The 26,551-nt window shown below is 43.2% G+C and overlaps 1 protein-coding gene across 1 annotated transcript in view; it reads left to right on the top strand.

Annotated features, from left to right (window-relative positions):
- Nucleotides 1–24,843, top strand: part of FAM114A1 (family with sequence similarity 114 member A1) — a 41,039-nt gene extending 16,196 nt beyond the window's left edge. Inside the window, exons 6-13 of the mRNA XM_056855543.1 lie at nucleotides 3–155; nucleotides 3,339–3,462; nucleotides 4,297–4,391; nucleotides 4,770–4,940; nucleotides 8,438–8,577; nucleotides 10,156–10,228; nucleotides 21,557–21,610; nucleotides 24,717–24,843. Of these exons, the coding sequence (XP_056711521.1) occupies nucleotides 3–155; nucleotides 3,339–3,462; nucleotides 4,297–4,391; nucleotides 4,770–4,940; nucleotides 8,438–8,577; nucleotides 10,156–10,228; nucleotides 21,557–21,610; nucleotides 24,717–24,806 (900 nt within the window). The 3' untranslated portion in view covers nucleotides 24,807–24,843. The remainder of the gene's footprint in view (nucleotides 1–2; nucleotides 156–3,338; nucleotides 3,463–4,296; nucleotides 4,392–4,769; nucleotides 4,941–8,437; nucleotides 8,578–10,155; nucleotides 10,229–21,556; nucleotides 21,611–24,716) is intronic.
- Nucleotides 24,844–26,551: the final 1,708 nt, after the last annotated feature.

Genomic DNA, 26,551 nt, shown 5'->3' with positions numbered 1-26,551 from the left:
AGCTGTTGCGGGAAGCGAAAGAGAAAGAGAAGCAGAGACTGGCCCAGCAAGTCACATTTGAACGGACAGCGCACTACGGGCTGCTTTTTGATGAGTTTCAAGGTCTGTCTCATCTGGAAGCTCTGGAAATTCTGTCTAATGAAAGTGAAGGCAAGGTACAGTATATAGACTGCATAAATCTAGGCAACGAGAAGGATTACTGGAACATATTTTTCAGGAATTGCTCCCTATATGGTAGAAATCCTGTCTCTAGGAACCTCCCTTATACCACAGAGAGGCCAGGGATTTCCATTTATTTATTTAATTTGACTTTGCATTCTGCCCTAGCCTGTAGACTTATGGTACTGTAAAATTTATCCACTGTGTCCCATGCCAACCACTGAAAGGGAGCTGATACCCATATTTCAACTCTTTCCCACCCTGCTTATTCCTTCTGTGAGCAGATTCTTTTTTTTAACAAAATTAAAACATCCCAATGAAATACCCTGCCTTCCACCCAAATCAATAGTTCCCGCCCTCCAACCCTACACATGCAATCCTGTTTCCACTTGCTCGCCCAAAATTTTCCTAACTACCTTCTAACACACTCTAGGCTGTTCATTTGTCCGTTTGGTATTAAACATGTAAAACGTCTCCCCCACTCAATATCCTCATCCCTTCAGACATTCTGAAAGAGATGAAGAAACAAGGAAAGAAAATATACATCAGCCCTGCCCTCCAGGTGTGTTTCCTAACCAATACACTTTGATGTTTCCATTTTCCAGTTGTCCACATGGCACTTCCAGGTAAAACAGCTCTTGGATGGGGTGCTCTTGAACTCATCCTGAGTGTGCACCATTCCCATGTGCTTCTTTTTTAAAATGCAAACTAGTAATGCAGAGGAGCTAGTAGATTATAGCAATAGTTTGCTAGATCAATACCATGCAATAACATTTGAACAATTACCAACTTTTTTTTTAAAGCCCTCCACTAGTGTGTGTGTTGGGGGAGGGGGGAGAAAGCAGCCTCAAGACAAGGTAAATGGTCCCAATGTGGGGAGGGCATTCAGAACTATTCACCTTCCCACCCACACTGCAAGCAAAGGTGCTTTGCGATCTTTCCAGAAATATAGTATCTAACCAAGTTTGGGAAAGATGGATTAAAGCAGGTGGGAAGTGGATGATTAGAGGATGACATTGTATGGCTGCTCACCCCCTCTAAAAAAAAACCTTGCTCCAGTTTGGATGTGAAACATGAGCAAATCCTCAGCAGAAACAAACAAACAGCAACCTGTGTTATTTATCTGCATCTCAATGTGAAAGGTGTGTTTCCCTTTTCCTGTCATATTTTTAAAGGCTGTAAATGCTTTAGTCGCTCCAAACAACGCATAAAGGTTTGTATTTATGAAGCAATAAGACTTTTTTTAAAATCCCATTTCAGAAAAATAACTAAAAGCAGGCACATTTCAGTAAATTTTGAGGCAATTCATTCCAGCTGAACCCAGCAGTACTAATTCATTTCCGACCTAAGAATTCTGCCTTAACTAAATCGCAGCCTTCAGGTTCAATCCTTTGGGTTTTTGCTCTAGTGAGTTTAGATTCCAGTGGGTATGGATGAAGCAGGCACTGCTGGATGCGATACTGCCATTTTATTTATGTTATGTTATTTATAGTCTGCCTTTCTCACAGAGAATCAAGGCGGATTACACAGTATAGATAAACGCAATCACTAGGATGAGACTTCTAATAAGCAATGTAGTAAGACTGGGATTTGGAGAAATCTGAAACAAAGCAGAAATCTGAACAAAGGATAAATAATAAATGTGACAAGTTAAGCTGTAAATGGTATTACATACAGCATAACACTGTTCCCAAGCACAGAAATGGGCAGAGACATGTTGTTAACAGGGAAGAACAGCTGATCTATGCAGCATCATAAAAGGCTTTTCAGCCAGTTCAGATCCAGAAAATGTGGTGGAAAGTGATGTCAAGTCGGAGTTGACTTATACCATAGGTTTTTCAAGGCAAGAGACATTCAGAGGTGATTTGCATTGCCTGCCTCTGCGTAGCGACCCTGGTATTCCTTGGTGGTATCCCATCCAAATACTAACCAGAGCCAAGCCTGCTTAGCTTCTGAGATCTGACAAAATCAGGCTAGCCTGGGTCATCCAGGTCCGGGTTAAAATAAAGTTGCAGCTAACTAACAGTAGGGTTTTTCAAGGCAAGAGACATTCAGCGGTGCTTTGCCATTTCCTGCCTCTGTGTAGCGACTCTGGACTTCCTTTGTAGTCTCCATCCAAGTACTAACCAGGGCTGACCTTGCTTAGCTTCCAGATCTGATAATACTGAGCTAGCCCTGGGTTATTCAGATCAGATCCAGAGTATAGATGGAAGGAAATAACAAAATTCTGCCGGATTTACATATAAGCTAAACAAGCTATAGCTTAGGGCCCCACTCTCTTGGGGGCCCCCCAAAAATTTAAAGGAAATAATAATTATTTCACTATTAATATACTTCTTCTTAATTGTATTTCAGTTCAACAATACTTTGATAAAATACGTATTTTGTTATGTGCAAATGGCTTTAGATACCTATTAGGTCCATAAATTACCATGTAGCATATAGTCAACACAAAAAACAGCGACAATTTGTTGTTGACAAAGGACAGCTGGACATATAAAGGGCCCCATTGCCTTCAATAGCTTAGGGCCTTATCAAACCTAAATCCGGCCCTGATTTCTGCCACTGAAGGTAAAGAAGGTCTGGCACTGTAAGCTGTTTGATTGGGAATCACAGATATGCCCCTGTTAAGTTCTTTGGAGGAAAGTAGGCTGGGACAAAATGAAATATTTACATTGACACAAATGCACCACAATTAATAATGCGGTAATAATGCCTTAAGAGCCCCGTGGCGCAGAGTGGTAAGCTGCAGTACTGCAGTCAAAAGCTCTGCTTACGACCTGAATTTGATCCCGATGGGAGTTGGTTTCCGGTAGCCGGCTCAAGGCTGACTCAGCCTTCCATCCTTCCGAGGTCGGTAAAATGAGTACCCAGCTTGCTGGGGGTAAAGGGACGATGACTGAGGAAGGCACTGGCAAACCAACCCGTAAACAAAGTCTGCCTAGGAAACATTGGGATGTGGCGCCACCCCATGGGTCAAGAATGACCCGGTGCTTGCACAGGGGACCTTTACCTTTTTAATAATGCCTTACAACTGGTCTGTAATCAGCTCTAGATTAAAGTGGGGCAGACCAGCCTAATTTTTCTCAGAAAGGACACCACCATACATGTCTTGGTACGTTTTGTCACAATTAGCCACATGTTGGTTTAGTAAGAATAGTAATTCTTTCTTATTGCAGATACAGTCGTATTTAGCATCACTTGAACAGGAGGAATTGGAAACAGCCAAAAATGCCTTGATTGCTATTAAGGCCATCTTCCTTCCCCAAGAACCAAATGATGAAGATGATAAAACAGAAACAGGTATTTGCATTATTACTGATGCATCATGTGTGTACAGCATAAAGAGATCTACATGTGTAATTAAAACCAACAGTGTAGTCCTGTGCAGAACTACTCCAGTGTAAGCCTACTGGTTTCATTTCTGCATAGGATTGCAATGTGAGTCACTTGGCATCTTAGTATCAAATAGTAAAGGGGTTTACATGGGTGTACCAGTATTTAAGTAGAATAAGTTGGAATCAAGAGATTAGGTAGGGAACCAGGTTTCGAAATCACAAAGTTATTGGTAATAGTTTAGATTAGAGATGGCCCACACAGATCACATCTGGCCTTCCTCGGTTTTGTCTGTCCCTGTCTGTGCCTCCCAACCCAGAGGGTAATAAGACGCCACCCCCGGAGCCTGCATATCATCATCATGATGGTAATAAAATGTTAAAGAGAGCTAGCGCGGTGTAGTGGTTAAGAGCGGTGGTTTGGAGCGGTGGACTCTGATATGGAGAACCGGGTTTGATTCCCCACTCCTCCACATGAGCGGCGGAGGCTAATCTGGTGAACTTGATTTGTTTCCCCTCATGAAGCCAGCTGGGTGACCTTGTGCTAGTTGCACTCTCTCAGCCCCACTTACCTCACAGGGTGTCTGTTGTAGGGAAGGGAAGGTGATTGTAAGCCAGTTTGATTCTCCCTTAAGTGGTAGAGAAAGTCAGCATATAAAAACCAACTCTTCTTCCTCTAAAATGGGACTGCAATTTGTATTTCACTACAGAGGATAGGATGGGATGAGTTCTGTGATCAATTGTGCCACTGATACTATTATGAAATTTTTATTTATTTATATATTTGTTTGTTTGTTTGCAGCTGCAGCAGAAGACATGGGAGATGAGTTCGTAACCAAACTTACAGAACTGTTATTTGAGCTACATATTGCAGCCACTCCTGACAAGCTTAACAAGGTGGGTGACTTTGTTTCATAGCTTGATGCAGATGTTGAGAGCACAATTGATAAAGAAGAGCTAGAACAGTAAACTAAAGAAGCATTTGTTGAAATGAGCTCTGGACTCATGAAAGCTTATGCTGGAATAAATTCTGTTCACCTCTAAGGTACCACTGGTTTCACTTTTTTCATACAACACACCAGCACAAAGTGTAAAATTGGTGCTACATACAGAAATACACTTTTTTGATCTGATTCACTATCCAGAACATAGAAAAACTCAGTGAAGGTTTGGGGGAAGGGCTCCAGGTACATATTTCTAATGTATTTTTGGAAAGAACATGTCACTCCTCATGCCCGAATAATAAGGTTACTTTTCATGGTGGTTGTCATGCAGGCTAGAAAGAAAGCATATAATTGCTTAGAAGAAGCCAGTCTCCCCACCTCCACAGAAATGCAGGAGCATCCAGAAGAGAAAACTAAAGGGGAAGGAGAAAAAGAAAGTGAAGAAGAGCCTCAAATAGAAGAATCTGAAAATGGAGAAGGGAAAAAACCCAAAACTATAGAGGCAAGAAATTACTGAATTTCTGTTTCATAACCTTTCATAATATTTTGCTATTGCATGTATATAATTTCATTTCTTAAGTTAGTTAAACAATATTTATGTATTTTGGCAAAGCGTTTGATTATTTTTAAGTGATAACTACCTCTTACCACCTAAGCACAATAGTTCAAATTGGATACATGAAGCTGTCTTATAGTGAATTAGCCCATCACGGTGAGTATTGTCTATGCAGAATGGCAACAGGTCTCCAGAGTCTCTGGTAGAGGCCTTTCACATCAACTACTACCTCATTCATTAAACTGGAAATGTCAGGGATTGAACCTGGGACCTTCTCCATGCCAAGCAGATACTCTGTCGCTGAGCCAACATGGGGGCTTAACGCACGGCCAATTTGTCTCGCTTTTGTGCCTTAATAGTAGCGAATCTCCATGGTCCACACGCACGACCATCCAAGGGCTGCGCATCGGACCCACCTTAGTCGCGAATTAAGGCAAAAAAACCTGGGTTAATCAATCCCTGGTTTATAGCGATCTTTTCGGTTCTAATCCGCTACTTTTTTTTAATTCCGCTACATTACCGGAACGCCGACGTGCGTGTAATTACTCGGCTAGCTCGCTACTAATGCTCCTTACCGGTCTCCTCCGTCCCGCCCCCTTCCCTGCGCGAGCAATTGCCGCTTCCCGTCCCCCGTCCCGCCCCCTTTCCTGTGCGAGCAATTGCTGCTTCCGGTCTCCAGTCCCGCCTTTTTTTAATTGACAGGTTGAGACGATGGTATACCGGAACGCTGGCGTTCAAAGAAAAAAAAAGGGGGAGAATCGCCCTTTGATTGGATAACTCCTCAGCCAATCCTTGGGCGATGTCACTCCCCTGCTATCCCGCACTGCGAACTATCCCACATTATATGGTTGGTTCAAACGCACGGGGAGCCTCCAGCAGCTACTTGTTTCAGAATTAATGTGGGATAGGCTGGCGTCATGCGTTTGATTATCCAGACTTAAATATTGTGGGATTAAAATATTGTGGGATAACAGAGGAGCGAACCAGGAACATTCTGCCCATGCGTTAATGCCCATGGTGTAGTGGTTAAGAGTGGTGGTTTGGAGCAGTGGATTCTGATCTGGAGAACCGGGTTTGATTCCCCACTCCTCCACATGAGCAGCGGGCGCTAATCTGGTGAACTGGATTTGTTTCCCACTCCTACACATGAAGCCAGCTGGGCTAGTCACACTCTCTCATCCCCACCTACCTCACAGGGTACCTGTTGTGGGGAGGGGAAGGGAAGGTGTTTGTAAGCCGGTTTGATTCTTCCTTAAGTGGTAGAGAAAGTCAGCATATAAAAACCATCTTCTTCTCCCCTTTAATCAGGTCTTTGCGTGTTTTTTTAAGTGGAAATAGTATGTCCCTTACAGATTCAGGTCAGGAAGCTGCAAGAATACCAAGATGTTCTCCCCAAACCAACAAAGGAGATCCATGTACAACATGCTTTCTACATGTACAGATCAGATTTAGATGTGTGTGCAGTAAGCATCTACATTGCAATGTGAATGAAATTAGACGCACATCACCATATGCACTGCATAATGTTAGTGGGGATGCACATTGCTTTTATACATGATATTTCAGATGGAAATTCACATGGCAGACCATGATGTCTCCCTTTATAAAAGGAAGACCTCTCTACCTGAGAACTGCTGCCTGTCAGAATAGACAAGAATGAGCTTGGTGGACCTGTGGTGTGATTAATCAGAAGGTAGCTTCAGTATTAAATTTGATCCCATTTTTTCCGGATCAAATAGACTCCCTAGCCCACATTGTTTTAGCATGTCCACAAAATAATATTGCACAAAATAAATATATCACTCCCTTGATAAAACAGCTAAACTCTGAGAAATGGATACTGTGTTATCTGCTGTCAAATAGATCGGTCAATTGCATGAGAGATGTGGCAACTTTTCTCTTTATGGTGTCAAGGAAAAATTAAATTTAATCTCCCCTTTTTAAAGTGTGAAGTGGTTAGATGGATAGCCAGTGGCTGTTAAATATGGGGAAAGGAAATCTAAAGAAGGTTGCTTCATATGTTCATATGGTGTCTCATGCAGCTATTCGCATGCAATGCTTTCTTGCAATACAACTATTGTAGGATTATTTATTTAAAACCTTTTCCCTGACTTTCTACCCAATTAGGGCCCTCAAGGCAGTAAACAGTTAGAAAACATTAAAACATATACACACATACAACACAAACATAAATATATAAACAACCATTAGAAATATAAATCATCCACATACTAGTGACAGTCCAGCCCAAATCTCCAGAGGACTTCACCCAGTGGTCCCATGTGGACATTAAAAAGCAGGGTGGGGGGACATAAAACCTTGCAGGACTCCAGAGGCTTAGGAGCTGAGCAATGGTTACCCCCAGCACATGAAACCTACCTTCTAGGTAGGGCCAAAAGCACCACAAAGCAGTGCCTCCCAGTCCCAACTCCAAAAGGCGGTCTCCGAAGGATATCACGATCAATTGTGACCATTCATCCCAGACTGATACCTCAGATGTTCATTATTTACTGAATACTGGCAGTTTCTAAGATGCCTAAAATAAAGATTAAAATTAAAGACCGGTAGCACCTTAAAGACCAACAAAAGCTTTTCAGTCTCTAAGGTGCTACTGAATTTGAATTTTGTTCCACTAGTTAAATTGTGGAACTCACTGCCCCAGGATGTGGTGATGGCTGCCAGCTTGGAAGTCTTTAAGAGGGGACATGTTTATGGAGGAGAGGGCTATTCATTAGTAAAAATGGATACTAGTCATGATGCATACCTATTCTCTCCAGGATCAGAGGAGCATGCCTATTATATTAGGTGCTGTGCAACACAGGCAGGATAATGCTTCTGCAGTCGTCTTGTTTGGGGGCTTCCTAGAGGCACCTGGTTGGCCACTGTGTGAACAGACTGCTGGAATTGATGGACCTTGGTCTGATCCAGCATGGCCTTTCTTATGTTCTTACATGGTTACCCACATGAAACTGTAATAAAGAGTCTGTGAGCCATTAAGGAAATTTTGATGGATGCTGGCTTGATCCTGGAACAACATAGCATTTGAGTGATTGGGCTGGAAGGGCTCAGAAATGTGAAGCAACATAATCTTTTTATTAAAAGGGATTTTCGAAGAGGGCAGGACTTGTCCGTTTGCACTTGCTATCTCTTGTACTTCATTGTTTAGCTGATGTATGAAGTGAAACATAAAATCACTGTTATTGTCTGTTCGAAGGGGTGATTTTACTTTTGAAAAAACAAACCTAACCTGAAAAAAAATGTCCTTCGCTACTTCTGTCAGAATTGATAAGGAGCTCTGAGGTTTTGTTCGCTTTTATTAAGTTATAAGCATGTGTATAACCAATTATATTTTCAGGACACGCTTGCACTGATCATTCCTGTTGTGCTCCATTTTGGTTAAACACCAGCATTTATTACTGTTGTCCTTTTGCTTTCCAATCCAGGAAATGTACATGTTGTCTATCGAAAGTCTGGCTGAGGTGACCGCCCGTTGCATTGAGCAACTCCACAAGCTAGCTGAGTTAATCCTTCACGGCCAAGAAGTGGAAAAGCCCGCGTTGGATCAGGCAAAAGTTCTAACAAAGTGAGTATAATTTTGTTCTCATTCTTTCCATCCTTGCGTAAGTGAGTGTGTAATCCTTCCCTCGGGAAGGTCCATTGCAGACGCTGCTTGAGGACCTGAACACTTTCTCTTGAACACTGAAGAAGAGTTTGGTTTTTATACCCCGCTTTTCTCTACCATTAAGCAATCTCAAAGCGGCTTACAGTCAACATTCCCTTCCTCTCCTTACAACAGGCACCTTGCGAAGTAGGTGGAGCTGAGAGAGTTTGGAGAGAACTGTGACTAGCCCAAGGTCACTCAGCAGGCTTCATGTAGAGGAGTGGGGAAACAAACGCGGTTCTTATTTATTTATTTACATTTCTACCCCGCTCTCTCCAATCTGGTTAGGCTCAGAGCAGCTTACACAATCTAAAATACAATAAAACAATAACCCATTTAAAAATATAATTTAAAATAGCCCAATAATGCCCCTCAACGGTGCTAAAATTCCAAAAATAGCAATCTGCAGGCGGCAGATGAATCTAACCACCCCCTAAGGTGGTATAGAAGGGGTGGTGCTCAGCGGCAGGGAAGGGTGGGGGAGTACTAGGGAGGCCAGTAATTCTCCAGATTAGAGTCTGCCACTCTTAACCACTACACCACAAGAGGACAAGAGCCCAGCATGGTGTGGTGGTTAAGAGCGGAGGTTTGGAGCGGTGGACTCTGATCTGGAGAACCAGGTTTGATTCTCCACTCCTCCACTTGAGTGGTGGAGGCTAATCTGGTGAACTGGATTTGTTTCCCCACTCCTAAACATGAAGCCAGCTGGGTGACCTTGGGCTAATCACAGCTCTCTTAGAGCTCTCTCAGCCCCACCTACCACACAGTGTGTCTGTTGCAGGGAGGGGAAGGGAAGGCGATTGTAAGCCGGTTTGATTCTTCCTTAAGTGGTAGAGAAAGTCGGCATATAAAAACCAACTCTTCTTCTTCTTTGAAGGAGAGGAAGGCCTATCTTGGGGGGCGGTGACTGCTAGGGAGCGAGCGGTCATCTGACCCTCCCTCCCACACAGCACAACAGGTCTTTGAATCACAAACCTGTCCTAGGCCCTATCTGTACTGCAAACGTACATCAGGTGTGTTTCCTGATCCATCCAAAGAATTGTATTTTAGCGAGATGCTAAATTTTTTGCTAGGGATTCTCCAGCCCCTCTCTCAAAGACCTACCCTTCCCAAGAGCCATGAGCCCACTTTGTGTCTGTATTATGGACTTGCCCAGCGTTCAACATGTGCTTTTATGCAAACTGCCTTTCGTTTCGGTGAGGCTTGTGCAGAAATTCTCAATTAAATAGGACCCAGTGTCGCATTTCTTTTGTGACAAAGGTGACTTTTTTAGTGTTTCTATGCTACCGGATTCCATTGCAGTAATACATTGCTTGTGTTCTGCTGCATGCCCTTGAGACTTATAAAAATGCAGCATGTGGTACATGTTGATTAAAAGAGTAGCAGGTAATTTGTATTTAAGTTTTAGTGGAATGAGTACATGAGTAAAAATATTCAACATCTGCTAGCAAAAGTGGGCAAAGAAATATTTTAATGATGTTCCCATTCTTTCTCGAACAGTTTAACAAGTGCCATGTGCAATGAAGTGTTATCCTTATCAACAAAATTTTCCGATTTTTTAACTGCAGCTGGGGTAAGTTATTGTGCAGTTTCTTTTATCTGCATTTTTTCGTTTTACTGTGAAAGCCTCATTGCTCTGCTGAGTGAAAGAACCAGCAATCAGGGAAATTGCAATAAAATCCCAAGCAGAGTTATGTTTAGGATTGCACTGTTGGAATACTGCATCTGTTGAGAAGCCAATATAAAGAAACATATTTCACTACAAACCATAAAGCATAGCAATGGCCCATAATTTCCATTAGTGGTTGTAGCTCTAGGTCCTCTGCCTTCCTTAAGTGCAGATTGTGGTAAATGCAGTACATGAGATTTTCCGCGTTCATTTCCCTCTCTCCTTCCCTTTTTAAAGTGCCTTTTTCATTTTACATGCCCAACACAGCCAATATCTGCAACCATTTGCTATATTTCGTATTAATAATACCTCATTCTTATGAATTAGTTGGGTTCACAAGACTACAGAGATACAGTTGCTTTGTTATTATCGTTTGTCACGAATGGGGCGACATTTCTCTTTGAATGATCTGAACAAGGTACAAGGTGCTCCAGTTTAAAGGCTCATACATATGCTGTACTACGGAATTGTCTCTCCTCTGAAATAGCTTTGTGAAATGGAATTTACCTGTTCTGCGTTCCTTAAGGTTCTTGATGACCTTCAGGGGGAAAGACAGTCTAGAAGTACACAAAATAAATCAATATGTTGGCTCTTTTCACTTCTGTTTGTACTACAGTGGAATTTTTTTTGCAGTCCTCAAGAGCACCTTAGCAACTGTTGACATCTCCTCCAGAGCTGTGCGCATTCACGAATTATAATTTTTAACACAGTAAAGACATTGTGAAGACACCACAAGGTTATCTTAGCATGCACAGTGATGATGGCTGATATTCATCATATCACAACAAAATACTGAACACCAGCGTACAGTCAGGGAGTGAAGATAGTCTTTACCTGTGCTGCTTGCTTCCTACCCCAGAGCAGAAGTAGATGTTGCTGTGAGCCTTGAGAAGAGAACCTGGCTTTAGCACAAATCCGCTGCCACGCTTTTAGAGAACTGATGAGGATCCCTGTGGTTTATGGCAAGGGTTGACTCTCTCTTACAGATGAGTCGCACAAGGCTGCCTTATACTGAGTCAGACCGTTGGTCTACCAAGGTCGGTAGGGTCACCTCTGGCTGGCAGCAGAGTCTCAGGGTCTCAGCAGGGTTTCACATTATCTTGCTACCTGTTCCTTTCAGTCGGAAATATTAAGGATTAAAACTGGAAGTGTCCACATGCAAAGCAGGTGCTCTGAGCAGACTGTTGGTCTATCAGTGTTAGCATTCTCTGTTCTCGTTCTTGTTGGAGGTCATCTTGAAACTCACTGGTATTACCATCACGTGCCCAGGGTAGGCAGGACCAAAAAATTTTTATTCTACTTCCTGCCGCCTGGGCAGAAACTTCCACTCTCAATCTCTTCAAGCCCTGGAGGATACCTCCTCAGTGGCTTCAAATTTAGAAAGCAGAGAAGAAGGGGAATTTGACTCCGATGAGGACGTTCCAATTCTCATTGAAGAACAACATCGCCGTCTATTTTCAGCAGAGGGTTTTCAGGGACTCCTAAGCAAGCCTCTGGTAGCCCTAGACCTCAATGAGGATCCAGACCCTGTAGCCGACCCCACTCCTAACCCAGAAAAAAAGGAGCCAAGGAATTCTTCCCAAGTACCAAACCTCACATCTGGGAGATCCCATTCCCAGAATTTTTTGAAAACCAGGTACAGGCTGAATTTGACAAACCCTTAGTCAATAGACAGTTCTCTGCCAACACAAAGAGACTGTATACCATGGTTCCCCAGGCCATGTCTCTTTTCCAACTTCCCCTGATTGACGCCCCTGTAGCGGCAGTCCACTCACCTGATCTACCATCTGAAGATGGAATGGGGACAATTAGAGATCCACTGGATAGGAAAGCAGAGATTCTCTCCAAAAAGGTTCATGAGGCTTCTGCCCTGGCAGTTCAAGCCTCGGCGGCAACCTCCATTATGGCCAGAGCCTCCATCATGTGGCTCAGGAAAATTATTCAACTATATGCAGGGGAAAACCGTAAGATTTCAGAGGGCCTTAACAGACTTCTGAAGGCCTCCGCGTTCATGGCAGATGCATCTCTTGATGCCATGTCCTTTGCAGCTCGTGCCACTTCCTCCAACATAGCCATCAGAAGAGCACTTTGGATTCCCCCCTGGCAAAATGAGCTCAGAACCAAAACACTGACTATGTCCTACCCCTACACTGGGGGAAGACTCTTCGGGGAAAGACTAGATAAAATCCTTGTGGAGAACAAGGACAAGAAAAAGGTTCTTCCAAAATCCTACAAGAAGGAGGGGAGACATTCCTCCTCCTATCCCAGTTTCAGATCTTCCCACTCTCTGGCACCCTTCAGGCCAGAACAGCGCAGGGGTTCCTGGAATAATAATAGGGGCTCCTTTCGCAGAGGAGTAAACAGATTTTTTCGTCCCCCCCAGGGACAACATCAGTTCTCGGGCAACAAGGGAGACAAGTTCCTCAAAGCCCCTTAAACAGTGACGCCAAGTCATAGCCGGTGGGGGGGAGACTCTTGCAATTCCACCACAAATGAGAAAGATCCTACACAGATGCATGGGTTTCTCAGGTGTTATCAACAGGTTACCTAATAGAATTCACGTCCCTTCCAAGAGACAAATTTGTGAATTCCCCAAAATCCTTTTGCAGGGAAAAGCATCAGTGAACCCTGGACGCCATTTCCCACCTACACCAAATTCAAGCCATAGAACCAGTTCCTCACCCCGAAATTGGTAACGGGGTATATTCCATCTTCTTTACAGTTCCCAAGAAAAATGGGGACTGGAGGGCTACCTTGGACCTAAAACATTTAAACAAAAGGGTCAGATACAGGAAATTCCGTATGGAGACCTTCCGATCCATTATGGAAGCCCTCCAGGTGGGCCAGTTCCTAACCTCCTTGGACCTGAAAGAGGCATACCTTCACGTCCCAATACACCCCTGCCACAGGAGGTTTCTCAGATTTTGCTATGCCAAGAGACGTTACCAATTCAGGGCACTTCCCTTCGGTCTGGCATCTGCTCCCCGAGTCTTCACCAAAATCCTGGTGACGCTGGTGGCATTGCTTCAACAGGAGGGAATAACAATCATCCCCTATCTAGACGACATCCTTATTTGCTCCAAGTCCAAGGAAGAGTCCTTGACACACACGTCCAAGGTAGTTCAGATTCTCACCAACCACGGGTTTCTTGTCAATCTAGAGAAGAGCCAACTGATACCAACACAGAGGTTGGAACATCTGGGGGTCATTATAGACCCTTACAAGAACCTGATATGTCTTCCACAAGACAAAATCACCAAGATCCAGTCCATGACTCAGTCAGTAATCAGTTCCAGCCACGGCAGGATCATGTTCCTCGCCAAATTACTGAGGGAAATGGTAGCATGCCTCTGCTCGGTCCCGTGGGCCAGGTTCCACTCGAGACCGCTTCAGGGAATCCTACAACCCTATCAGAACCTCATCACGCAGAGCAGGGACAAGTTCATCCCTCTGCCCCGGAAATTCCGCCAATCCCTTCTTTGGTGGTGCCAAAGCAACAATCTCAACAAAGGGGTACATTTTGTCATAGAGAACCAGATACAGGTCTACACAGATGCCAGCCTAGAGGGTTGGGGAGCTACCTGCCAGAGCCAAATGGCTCAGGGCCAGTGGTCGCTAAGAGAAAAGAGGTTACACATAAACATACTAGAACTAAGAGCCATTCGATTGGCTCTACAACACTTCAGGAGCCTCCTACGTCGCAGGCACATTCTGATCCGCATGGACAACGTGTCCGCCAAAGCTTATCTCAACAAGCGGGGGCGGGGGGGGGTCCAAAATCTTCCAAACTCCATCAGGAAGCCGAGATCATTCTCTCCTGGGCAGAAATGAATCTTCTGTCTCTTTCAGCCGAACATGTCAGAGGAGCTCTCAATCTCCAAGCCGACTGGCTCAGCCATCAGGTTCTATACGAAGGGGAATGGTCTCTCAACAGGATAGTTTTCAGTCAGATTGTGGAGAAATTCAGCCAGCCCAAGGTGGACCTGTTTGCTTCAGCGAGCAATCACCTTCTTCCATGTTTCTTTACACGTTATTTCCACCAGGAGGCGGAGAGCATGGATGCTCTCCTGGCCCCATGGCCGAAGGAACTACTATTTGCCTTCCCCCCATTCTCATACTACCAAGGGTAATAAGAAATATCAGGAAGGAGGGAGCAAACATCATTCTCATTGCTCCTCTATGGCCGAGAAGGCCCTGGTTTCCCAGCCTGAGGGAACTATCCGTCCAGATGCCTTGGGAACTCCCAAACATCCCAGACCTGCTTCATCAGGGTCCCTTATTCCACCCAGAACCCCAATGGCTTCACTTAACCACCTGGAAATTGAAAGAAAGTCCCTCTTAGAGGAGGGATACAGTGCAGTGGTGGTTGATACTATGATAGAAGCTAGAAGGATTTATAACACCTCCTGGAGAGCCTTCGTTCTGTGGTGTAGGCGCAAACACACTGACCCACTTTCACCAGGGATTCCCAAGATCCTAGAGTTCCTCCATGATGGAGTTGAACAGGGTCTCAAGGCTTCCACGCTGCGCAGACAGGTGGCAGCCATGTCCACCGTTCTTACCGTCACCAAGGGTTTCCCTCTTTCCAGGCATCCCCACATTCTGACATTTCTAAAGGGAGTGGTTCAAGTGAAGCCTCCGGTAATCCATCGCTTCCCCACGTGGCGCCTCAATATGGTTCTCACAGCATTGATGCATCCTCCCTTTGAGCCCATCAGGGATATTCCCTTACGGATGCTGAGGATGAAAACCATCTTCCTCATAGCAGAGACTTCAGCCCGGCGTGTCTCCGAGCTTAGGGCACTCTCAGCGCGTGAAGGACTCTGTATCTTTCACAGAGACAATGTGGTCCTCAGGCCGGACCCCACCTTTATGCCAAAGGTGAATTCCATCTTTCACCGTTCGCAGGAGATTCATCTACCGTCATTCTGTACCAATCCGGTTCATCCCAGGGAAAAAGAGTGGCATCATTTAGACTTAAGACGACTACTCAAGGTTTACCTTAGTCATACGGAACCTATCAGACACTCAGATGCCTTATTTATTTCATTAACCAACCCATCTAAAGGTCAGAAAATGTCTAACGCCGCCATCAGTTGCGTGGTGAGACAGTGCATTACTGAGGCATATAAGGCCAGTAAGATTTCTCCTCCTGCCGGCATCACCACACATTCAGTGCGCAGTGCAGCCACGGCAGCCTTTGATAGGCAGGCCTCCTTAGACGAGATATGTAGGGTGGCCACTTGGTCTACAGCATCTGCATTCATAAACATTACAAGATTGATGCCAGGGCCTCTGCTGATGCAGCCTTCGGTAGAAGGGTCCTGCAGCACGTCTTGGATAAGCCTTACTTCCCACCCAGACAAACAGCTCTTGGATATCCCGCGAGTTTCAAGATGACCTCCAACCAGAACGAGAACGGAGCCTTGTTTACTCACCGTGAAGGCTCCTTCTGTTCTGGATTGGAGGTCATCTTGCCCGCCCAAAGGTCATAATGGTATAAATATATCCAAGACTTAGCTCCTCTTGTCCAACGAAGTATCTAAAGGTTGTGGTTGCCTATTTTAGAGGCATAATACAGAGTGCTCTTTTTGTCCACCATCTTCCTGAATCAAATAGATTCTACTTACCTGTTTTTTCCTTATATGTTGATGTTTGTAGGAGTTCATGTTCTATGTTTGTAAGGCACACTGTTTGTTGTTTGTTTGGCCTTTGCACTTACCTGTCTCCTTTAGCTCGGCAAGTCCGAAAACTGGAGTTCCCGCCCAGGCGGCAGGAAGTAGAATAAAAAATTTTTGGTCCTGCCTACCCTGGGCACGTGATGGTAATACCCGTGAGTTTCAAGATGACCTCCAATCCAGAACAGAAGGAGCCTTCACGATGAGTAAACAAGGCTCCGTTCTGACTCGAGTGGCTCTCCAATGTCTCAGGTCAAGGTGTTTCACATGCCTACTACTGGAGTTGCCGGGGATCGAACCTGGGACTTTCTGTATGTGAACTGGACAGCCACAGCTCCTCATGAGTCCCAGGAGGAAGGAGGTGGAGCAAGATTTATTTTGATCATATTGCAAATTTGGCAAAATGGCCATGAAAATAGTTCAGTGTTATGTGGTGTGAGATTCCTGTATTTAATTTTAGAGAGGAGGGAAACTTGTAATAGAGTTACTTGGCAAGCGGGTCCGACTTCAAAAGGTTTGAGAACCCCTGCTATACAGGGAAATGTAGCTGAGGTGCTGTGAATTCATAAGTTTCTGTTAGATCCCCTAAGAACAAGGGACTTAATTAGAAAATAGTATGAGGAAAGATGTGGTCCTATGTCCCTTGTTCAGCGTAGATCGTTAGGCAATGCAGTGTGGTAGCAGGAGACTTCTTCATCAAAGTGAAATCCTGCTGGCTAGGCAGTCAGCATCGACTGGTGCTCCTGGCTTGTTTTCCTGCCTTTCATATTTCCAGACTGCTACTGCAGGATGTCATAAAGTTGAGTTACTCCATAATGGGCATGCCCAGTTAATGTTGGTGTTGGGTTGTTGAACAGAGCTGTTTCCTGGCATAGTGCTTTACTTCGTCACATGTAGCTGCCTTATACTGAATCAGACCCTTGGTCTATCAAAGTCAGTACTGTCTACTCTGTCCAGCAGTGGCTCTCCAAGGTCTCAGGCTGAGGTCTTTCACATCATCTACTTGCCTAGTCTCTTTAACTGGAGATGCTGGGGATTGAACCTGGGACCTTCTGCATGCCAAGCAGATCCTCTGCCACTGAGCTACTTGTTCAGTTGCTTGCCTGTGCAACTGAACAAGAAGCACCTTCCATGTAGTAGATTTACATCCTTTTTTGCCTGATGACTCAGGTATTTTGCCTGATGACTCAGTCTTTACCTGTGCTGCTTGCTTCCCGCTCCAGAGCAGAAGTAGATGTTGCTGTGAGCCTTGAGAACGGAACTTGACTTTAGCGCAAATCTGTTGCCACAGTTTTGGAGAACTGATAAGAATCCCTGTGGTTTATGGCAAGAGTTGACTCTTTTACAGATAATTCACACAAGGCTGCCTTTTATACTGAGTCGGAGCATTGGTCTACCAAGGTCGGTAGGGTCACCTCTGGCTGGCAGCAGGGTCTCAGGCTGAGGTCTTTCACATTATCTGCTACCTGTTCCTTTCAATCGGAGATTTGACAGTAAGTCTTTACCGCCCAAGGATGCATTCAAATGACAAATTTAGAGTCTGTCATTATTCTATATTAATTTAATAGATTATATTTGCTTGTTTTAATATACCCTATGTACTCGCGTATAAGCCGAGTTTTTCAGCCCAGAAAAAGGGCTGAGAAAGCCCAACTCGGCTTATACGCGGGTCAATACGGTACTTAGAAGGGAGGGGGGACTTACCGCCGCTGCCTGCCCGCGCGCCTTCCCTGTGGCCTGGGAGCGGCAAGCAGAACTGGTGTGATAACATTACCTAGCAAAGTAAAATTTGGGCCTTGTTGAGAAAATTGGGTTATTCAACAGTTGCTGAGAATAAGGAGGCAGGACCTGCACTGGTTTGAAGAAAGGGCAAGTCAAGCTAGAGTGGAAAAGCTGTAGGATTTTCAAAACCTACGTGGGAAATCTAGATAGATCAAGACCGGATCTTGTAGTGTCAGGATCAAAATGTATTTATTTATTCAATTCATTGGTACCCTGCCTTTCTCCCCAGTGGGGACCCAAAGCGATTTACATAATTGTACTGTACCATTTATCCTCTCTACCATTTATCCTCACAACAACCCTGTGAGGTAGGTGGCTGAGAGAGAGTGACTGGCCCCAAGGTCACCCAGCGAGCTTCCATAGTACTAGTGGAGATCAGAACCTGGGACTCCCAGACGCTAGTTAGACATTCTTAATCACTGCACCACAGTGGCTCTCAAATTAATGCTTCCCATGAAATATGGGATGTCCCCAGAAAACATGCAAAGTGGAGCAGTAAAAATTATCAAAAGCAATATTTCCAGTGTGAAATTTCAGCTTGCTTCATTTCTGCTGAATGATGGAATTTTAAACTCGGTTCTGGTGGGCCTTTCTATCTCCCTTGCCTCGCTGGCCATCTTTTTGGAGTTATTTCAAAGTGTCCAATTTAATCACACTGCTGTCGCTTTAAATAATTTATGTTGGCAGCAAGCTATAGGAATTTGTCTATTTCTGCATTTCCTCAGCATCTGTTATCATATTTCTCTGAGGCAGTCTTGATAAATATTTATATCAAACCCAAAATTTCACTGTGAAATATTAATCTGATCCAACTTCAAAACGAAGCATCTTCCATGAATGTAGGTTTTGACCTTGGGTGCTTCTGCATTTCATCAGTTTTGCTTGATATTATCATATAGAATTTAAACTAGTCAGCTGTGACATAGTATGGTCATAAGCAAACAAGTCTATTCCCAGCTATAATCAGGACTGGAAACAGCTGAGAACAGGTGGATTTTTACAGTGCAGTCCTAAGCAGAGTTACACACTTCTAAGCCCATTGAGTTCTGTGGACTTCGAAGAGTATAACTGTGCTTCAGGAGCAGTCCCAAGCCGGACAAGTCAAAATCTTCCTCAGAGCTACTCGATGGGCCTTACTTTCAGGAAAGCATTATTAAGATTCCACTGTGAGTTGTTTCCTTGTCCTGTAAATGTGTCTTCCGAAGTCAAGTTATCTGTTATACAGCAGTACCCATAGGAAGCAAACCTAAGCAGATCTACTCAGAAGTAAGTCCCATTGACTAAAATAGGACTTACTTCTGAGTAGATCTGCTTAGGTTAGTTCCCTATGGGTACTGCTGTATAACAGATAACCTGACTTCAGAAGACACACTCCCAGGAATGGGTTGTACTGTTCTTTGGGTTGTACTGTTCGAGTTGAAATGTTGATAGGGCTTCTGAAAAACACATAGTAATATATTTGTAGCAGATATTCCTATGTTTCTAAGTTGAGTGCCTGTACCTGAGTACAAAATATAAAATGAGGATAATCCCTCAGTCCTGTTGAAGTCATTGGCCTTACCGCATTCTCGTATGGGCTGAGTCTAATTAATTTTTTTCCAGGTGTACAATTAATTTATTTTAAGACTGATAATAAGGGCAAAGAATAGATGTAAGAGGACTATATTAAACTGGTAGATTTGCAGGGCAATCCTGTGTAGAGTTACTCTAAGACAATTAAAATGAATGGGCTTAGACTGGAGTGACTCTCCTTAGGATTGTCCCATTAGAGTAGATGAGGTTCCACAGATTAATAGCATCTCTACAGAAGTGCTACACAGTTCAAATATTTAATAACTACCTTGTAACTCTGGCCTTGTCAGGCAAGTCAGCAGTTATTCAGGGACAGTGAGCATCTCTTCTCTTTATGGCTATAGATTTCCTTCACACTGTGAGCACTAAGCATTGATTCTTTCAGTCAATATTGTTTAATAGGCAATCATTTCTTTTTTTTGTTTTGGAGGTTTATATGCACCAGAATAAAAATAGGGACATTTACTAGATTTTATTAATTATTATTGACTTGGAAGCAATGCTGCTGCTTCTATTATCACCGCCTACTTTCCTTTCGCCCTTACTTCCATATCTGTTTTACAATCTCTCAACTTCAGGGCTGGGTTAATAATTGGTATCATTTATTTATTTCTATGATGCCCTCAGGGTGAATGGTTCTTTACTGAGTAACAACAGAAAGGCAGGCTCCTGCCCCCAGAAGCTTACAGTCATAAAATCTGACACAGGAGAAGCAATAGAAGGATGGGAGGAAAGAGAAGGAGAACATAAACAGAGGAAGAATGTAATTCAGTTCAGTCACAAGGAACATGTGTATGTGGCCTCTTTACACATTACAGCAGGTGTCCCCACGTGGCACCCATGGGCGCCATGGCACCCGCTGACACCTTTCCTGGCACCAATCCAGTGTTTTTAGAAAGTGGCCAGGGCTAGGTGGGGCGTTCGCCCATCAGGGTTTTTGACTGACCCCTAGAGATTTGATTAACATCCTGTTAAACAGCGCTTCTGCCTGAAATGTTGTAGAGTTACTATTATGGTCCTGCATAACCTCACTCCCTGTAACAGGCCTACATGAGTTATGGGTTCTGCTCACTTCTCAGGTGTGTGACGCCTGATTCAGACCACAGCTGTGGAGCGTGGGGAGAAGGGGCTTCAACTTCCCTCCCTATGCCATTTTCTCAACCTGAAACATTCCATTGTTTGGCCCATTGGTCTTCAAAGGGAGAGGTTTAGATCAGGAAAATGATACGGGACAAGATGGGGAGAATGGTTAAAGTTTTCCCTAGAATCAAGCTCCAATGCATTGGGAAAGCAGAGAAAATGGGCTAAGAGCTGAGGTCAGGAGTTGAGGGATTAGCTGAAGCCACCGATTCTAAAGACAGGCAGAAACAACGAAAGAAGCAACAACATTTCTGAGAAAAGCCACTGCAACAACGGACTGCAAGTCATACTATAATTGCTGGCCTCCCTACCCCCACCCCCACCCCTTATGTGTTTTGCCGGTTCTATCTGGGGAGGTATCTGCCTACCTGCTTGGCCAGTGTGATATGCTATTGAGCGCCATCTTGGGACTTTGCTGAATTTTAATTGGGTTTTACTGTTTAAGTTTTAATACTATTGATGAAAATTTTTAAATGTTGTAACCCGCCCTGAGCCTGGCTTTGGCCAGGAGGGCTAGAAATCTCTAAATAAATAAATGAATGAATGAATAGTAAGAACAAGAGGCACAGAACAAGTAGAGACAGGGGGGTGCCTGCAGTGCTGGGGGAGGAATCATACAACGTTCATGTTCACAGTCCAGAAGTATCAGCAAAATTTAAATCTTGCCAACTTTCTTCTGGTTGTGCCCAGCAGCCAGAAAGTAGGGGAAGTTTGTTGGGTCTGTTGAAAGCTATTGTATCTGTTGAAATCAATGGAACTTTAGTTGCAGCTAAAATTTCCCATTCATTTCAACTCTAGACTGGACCCCAGTGTGTTAGAAAGCATCTTTGACTCCCTCCCCCCGCTTTCTTAGAAAATGATTCTTTTTTTTAAGAGCCTGTCACGTTGTTGTTTTTTACTTTTTCCAGTACTAATAAAAATAGTATTTTATGTTTCACCTTGAACATGTGTGTTTGATTGCTGCATTGCCTTGAGAACATCAGTAGTCCAGTCTGGCATATTGTTATTTTCTCAGCACAGTTCCAGGATTAAACCTTGTCCATGTTTTCATTTTGAACAGAGCAACAGAAAAGCGGAGGTCCTTAACCCAATGGTCAATAGTGTACTATTAGAGGTAAGCGCAGAGCTACTTTATATGAGGAATCACTTTGCAGTCATTTTCAAACGAGGCTACACATGCATTTATCTGTCTATAAAGTGCCATAAAACCAAATGGTTATGTCAGTGTAATTCTGGGCTATTTCATAAACAGCATTCCTTCTCATGTCTGTCAGCCATCTGCAAAAGTTTAGTCATAGTGCTCTTGTTACATTTTCTGAGGCTTCTTAGGAACGTTTCTGAAAAGTGAAATGCATCTTCTCAGCTGCTTACAATACATGAAAGAGGAAAGGTGAATTAACCATTTACATTAAATTCAGCAAGTTTGCTTAGCTTTCTTGTTCAAAAAATACATAGCACTAATGCTGGTATTAAATAATGTTTCCCTGTTCCTAAAAAAATCTGATCTTTCCTCTGAACTGTTATTTCCAGCTTACAATTCCTTCAAACAGCTAACTGTACTTTCTTTCCTTTCCGAATTAAATATTCATATGAGCTCTTGTGAAAGTCCCCTGATTTTATTCCTTACATTTATTTATTTATAGGATTTATTGGTTCTTGTAGGTTATCCGGGCTGTGTAACCGTGGTCTTGGAATTTTCTTTCCTGACGTTTCGCCAGCAACTGTGGCAGGCATCTTCAGAGTAGTAACACTGAAGGACAGTGTCTCTCAGTGTCAAGGGTGTAGGAAGAGTAATATATAGTCAGAAAGGGGTTGGGTTTGAGCTGAGTGTTGTCCTGCAAAAGTATACTTTTGCAGGACAACACTCAGCTCAAACCCAACCCCTTTCTGACTATATATTACTCTTCCTACACCCTTGACACTGAGAGACACTGTCCTTCAGTGTTACTACTCTGAAGATGCCTGCCACAGTTGCTGGCGAAACGTCAGGAAAGAAAATTCCAAGACCACGGTTACACAGCCCGGATAACCTACAAGAACCAATGAACTCTGACCGTGAAAGCCTTCGACAATATTATAGGATTTATATTCCACCTTTCTGCCTAATCAGGGCCACAAAGGCAGCTAACAATTAAACGCAGAACATTGTAATACAATCACACAACAAATTTAAAATCAGAAGTCAAGTACATATACAAAACACAGATTTCAATGCAGACTGCACAGGAAATGATGCTGGTGGTGTAGAAGCTGGGCCCAAGCTATCATGTTCACACACTCACTCCATTCTTTTTTCATCTCGAAACCTGTAGTTTTTCACTTCAGTTTATAGGATTCCCAACAACACTTGAATTAGCAAACCCATTGCAACAGCAGCAAAACCAGTCTACCACTTGTATGCTTTGGAAACTGCATTTTCTCAGCAATCAACCACAGTCTGAAGTTGCTGGGGAAATGTCCTATATCCAGTTACTTTGAGCGCAATCCTGAAGGGGGGGTGGTATATTCACAGCGGCCAGGAGAAGCGGAGCCGCACTGCCTTCTCAGAGGCTTCCCGGCCACAGTGCACACACACACAAAAAACGTTTTAAAAATAAAATTAGAGGACAAGGGGAGAGAGTCCCCATTCCAAACAGCAAAACTGCACCACCAAAAATGGTGGCGCAGCAGCACTGTTGCGTTAGGGACCGTTCCCAGCGTGAACGGGGTTAGGAAGCTGCCTAATGGCAGCTCTGCCCCCCAAAACACCTCAGGAACACCTCCCGGGACACCAGCGCGGAAACCTGTGCTGGGAGAACACCAACGGGGCTGCGCCGGCATCCATGGTCCGCACTGCTGCCACAGTCCAGGGGGGCAGCATAAGTGGCCCTACGCTGGCGTCCATGTCACTTTGCACAGGGCAAGTGGCACGAATGCCAGCATAGAGGTCACGCTGGCTCCTAAGAGCATTCAGCCCCCCCTTTCAGGATTGCACAGTTTGTCACTTGCAGAAGCGTCTGCACTGTGTAATGTGTTTCTGCAAGTTTCCCTTGAAACCCCTGATCTCAAACAATGCAATCCTTCCTCCCTTCTTGACGCTGCAATATTTTGAACACTTCTGTTCATTTGTTCCGGATTTATTTTTCCCTTCAACTTCAAGGTTGATTGCTGCTGTCTTGCTCTAATAGGAGTGCTGGTTTTCATCTTGCTTTAATATTTTTAGCACCCCAGTAAACACTAACAAGACTACCTTCTATAGCATTGTCTTCTTACCATATTTTCAGGCCTGGGCTGTGTGCTTCCTGTCTCTAGTAGCCAAGCAGCAAACATACCCAGCCTAAATAAAAATAAAAAAATTCTGGTGGAACAGATGATACCTCTGCAACTCAGATACTGTTTTCTGAACTGTGGCTACTTGCATCTCCTTCTGTCACGTAGCGCAAGAAATGTATGCTTCTAGACCCAAATGGGGTAGTGTTATTTCAGTACAGTCTTGAACCGCTAACAGATAATTCCAGATTTCAACCTCGGTAATTCCCGTAAATGATTTGCATGTAACTACAGTATAATGTTTATGCATGAATGCACTTTACTTGTCTCTTCAATGTCAGTTCATGGTTAGAATTGAAAATGTTTGCAGAAATTTAAGCTTCTTCTGTGTCTTCTGGCACCTTAAAGATTAACGTACGTGTCATGACATAATCTTTTGTGACCCTGTTTGCATGAAGCGGTAACCTGGACTGGCAGATAAATGTATATATAACAGTATAAAAATGGCTCATCTTTCTGTCGCTAGTCATAGCATCAATTACAGCAGTATTTCACTAGATATTTTAATATTTTGTGAATACGTAAGCTAATATGACGGCATTCAGCCTATATCACAATATCAGATTTATGCCTCAAATTTAAGAACCCTTTTTCTTCAATTTACCAATGATGATTGCTGCAGAAAATACCAGCAGTTCTCTCAGCAAACATGTAGCATATACATGGCTATTTATGTGGACACATATATGCATGGATACTTAGATATATGTCTATGTGTGTGGAAACTCTGTCCCAACCAGGGTCATCAGTCAAGCATGAAATAGGATCTGTGTTTGTTGTGTTTCTCACAGTAATTTTAATTAGTGGTGCTACCCTAATTTGAAAGCAGGTTCCATATATTTCAAGATAAGCAGTTAGACCTTTAATGAGATGAGAATGACAATAATACATGTATTTTCTTTTCCCTTTAGGGCTGCAACAGCACCACTTACATTCAGGATGCTTTCCAGTTATTGCTTCCAGTTCTCCAAATGTCCCATATCCAGACTAACTGTTTGTAATTAGAACAGTGACCATCTCCCATTTAAAAGAACCATCAGCCTAATTGCTTGGTTGTGTTTATACTCCAAAAATAAAGCTGTTAGGCCATTAAAGAGCTATTTAGGAACACTAAATGCAATTTTGCACATGGAATACCAGATAACACTTTTGTATTTAGCTAGAACTCTTTAAATGTATTATTACTACATTTTTTTCAATTCCTTGCATTAATTTAAGGTAAAATCGTGTTTATTACAGTTGTGTATTTACTTTAGTTGTTGCTATAGTAAATAACTTATATTCTAATTTGAAAATTTGCACTGGCCTGTTTGCTTGCAACACCAGAAAGATATTTCCTGCTGCAAAATCAGCATCACACACTGGTCCATAGTTGGGTTCTGTTCACATGAAGCATTTTCTTTCTGCTGGCAGAATCTGAGGATTGAGGAGGCGGTAAAGGAAGTCAACTGGAAAAAACAGAGTGGGGCAGTTTTAACTATCTTCTGCATGCAAAAATGTGTGCATGCAGGTGAGAATATTGCAGGTTACTGGATTCCCCCTCCCCCCCGAGAAGTTCAAAAGCGCTATTCCTTCTTTTTAGACCTAAACATTTTCACTTCAACTCGAATACATGAAGTTCCTGTAGAGATCACTGAATAGAATCACTGAATAAATCACTGGTCTATCAAGGTCAGTATTGTCTTCTCTTAGGTACAATCTTTCCCATCACCTGCTACCCGATCCTTTTATCTGGAGATGCCGGGGATCGTACCTGGGACCTTTTGCATGCAAAGCAGATGTTCTGCCATCCCTAAGTTATGGCCCTACACAAAATATAAGCACAAATGTAACCGAACAGTTTCTTCGTTTCACAATGTCATGAATGGTCACATTGTTTCTTTTGTAGGTGCCAGTCTGCAAGGAAAAGCTGTAAATTATGTATGTTGTCCAGAGACTATCATAAATCAGTGATGTCATTGGGCCATGCCCCTCCCACTGATCTCTGAGGATCAATGCAAGTGCACCACAACAGCATCTGCACTGCCTGGTTTGGTTCACGTTTGTGCACTATTGCCACCTAATGGCAATTGACAGTATGCCAGTGGCCACCAAGGGACGCACTCAACTTATCCCCACACATACTTCCTTGACTACTCTCCACTTCAGGGATTTGATGTGGGAAACATTGGTGTAGACACAGCCAAGGGTGTATGCTGCCTATAGGGTAGTGCTGTTCTCATACGCCTTTAAAATTAGTATTTTGCCCACTCATTTATTTATATCAGATAGTTGTAGTTCTAGTTTCAGGAAGAGATTCTAGTTTCAGGAAAATGAAATGGCTTCAAGGCATCACATAATATTTTTAAAAAATATTTTTTATTTCATGTCAACATAAACCTTCAAATATAGAAACAAATATCACAAAATACGCACATACAATTCATTCTCAATACATTACATACCCAAACAACACAATACACACAAAATCTAATAAAATATACTTTAACTGAGTGGACATTAAAAAAAATTCTTAGATTCCCTTTCGCTGTCTTTCCAGAACATACTATCATAACTTTGTAATATTAAATCTATTGATTTATAACATTAAATCTACTGCTTTTTAGTCAATCTCTCTTATGAAAAAAAAACCTTGAAATTGCATCAGAGTTAACCCTTCTTAAATCATTCTAGCAACTTATATATATTCAGTAAATTCTATTATATATTTTTCTATTATAGCATTAAAACTAATCATTTTTGTTCC

Source organism: Euleptes europaea, chromosome 9 (genome assembly GCF_029931775.1).
Source record: "Euleptes europaea isolate rEulEur1 chromosome 9, rEulEur1.hap1, whole genome shotgun sequence".
NCBI lineage: Eukaryota > Metazoa > Chordata > Lepidosauria > Squamata > Sphaerodactylidae > Euleptes > Euleptes europaea.
The sequence above is the reverse complement of the archived record's forward strand: the minus strand, read 5'-3'. Positions and strand labels throughout refer to the sequence as shown.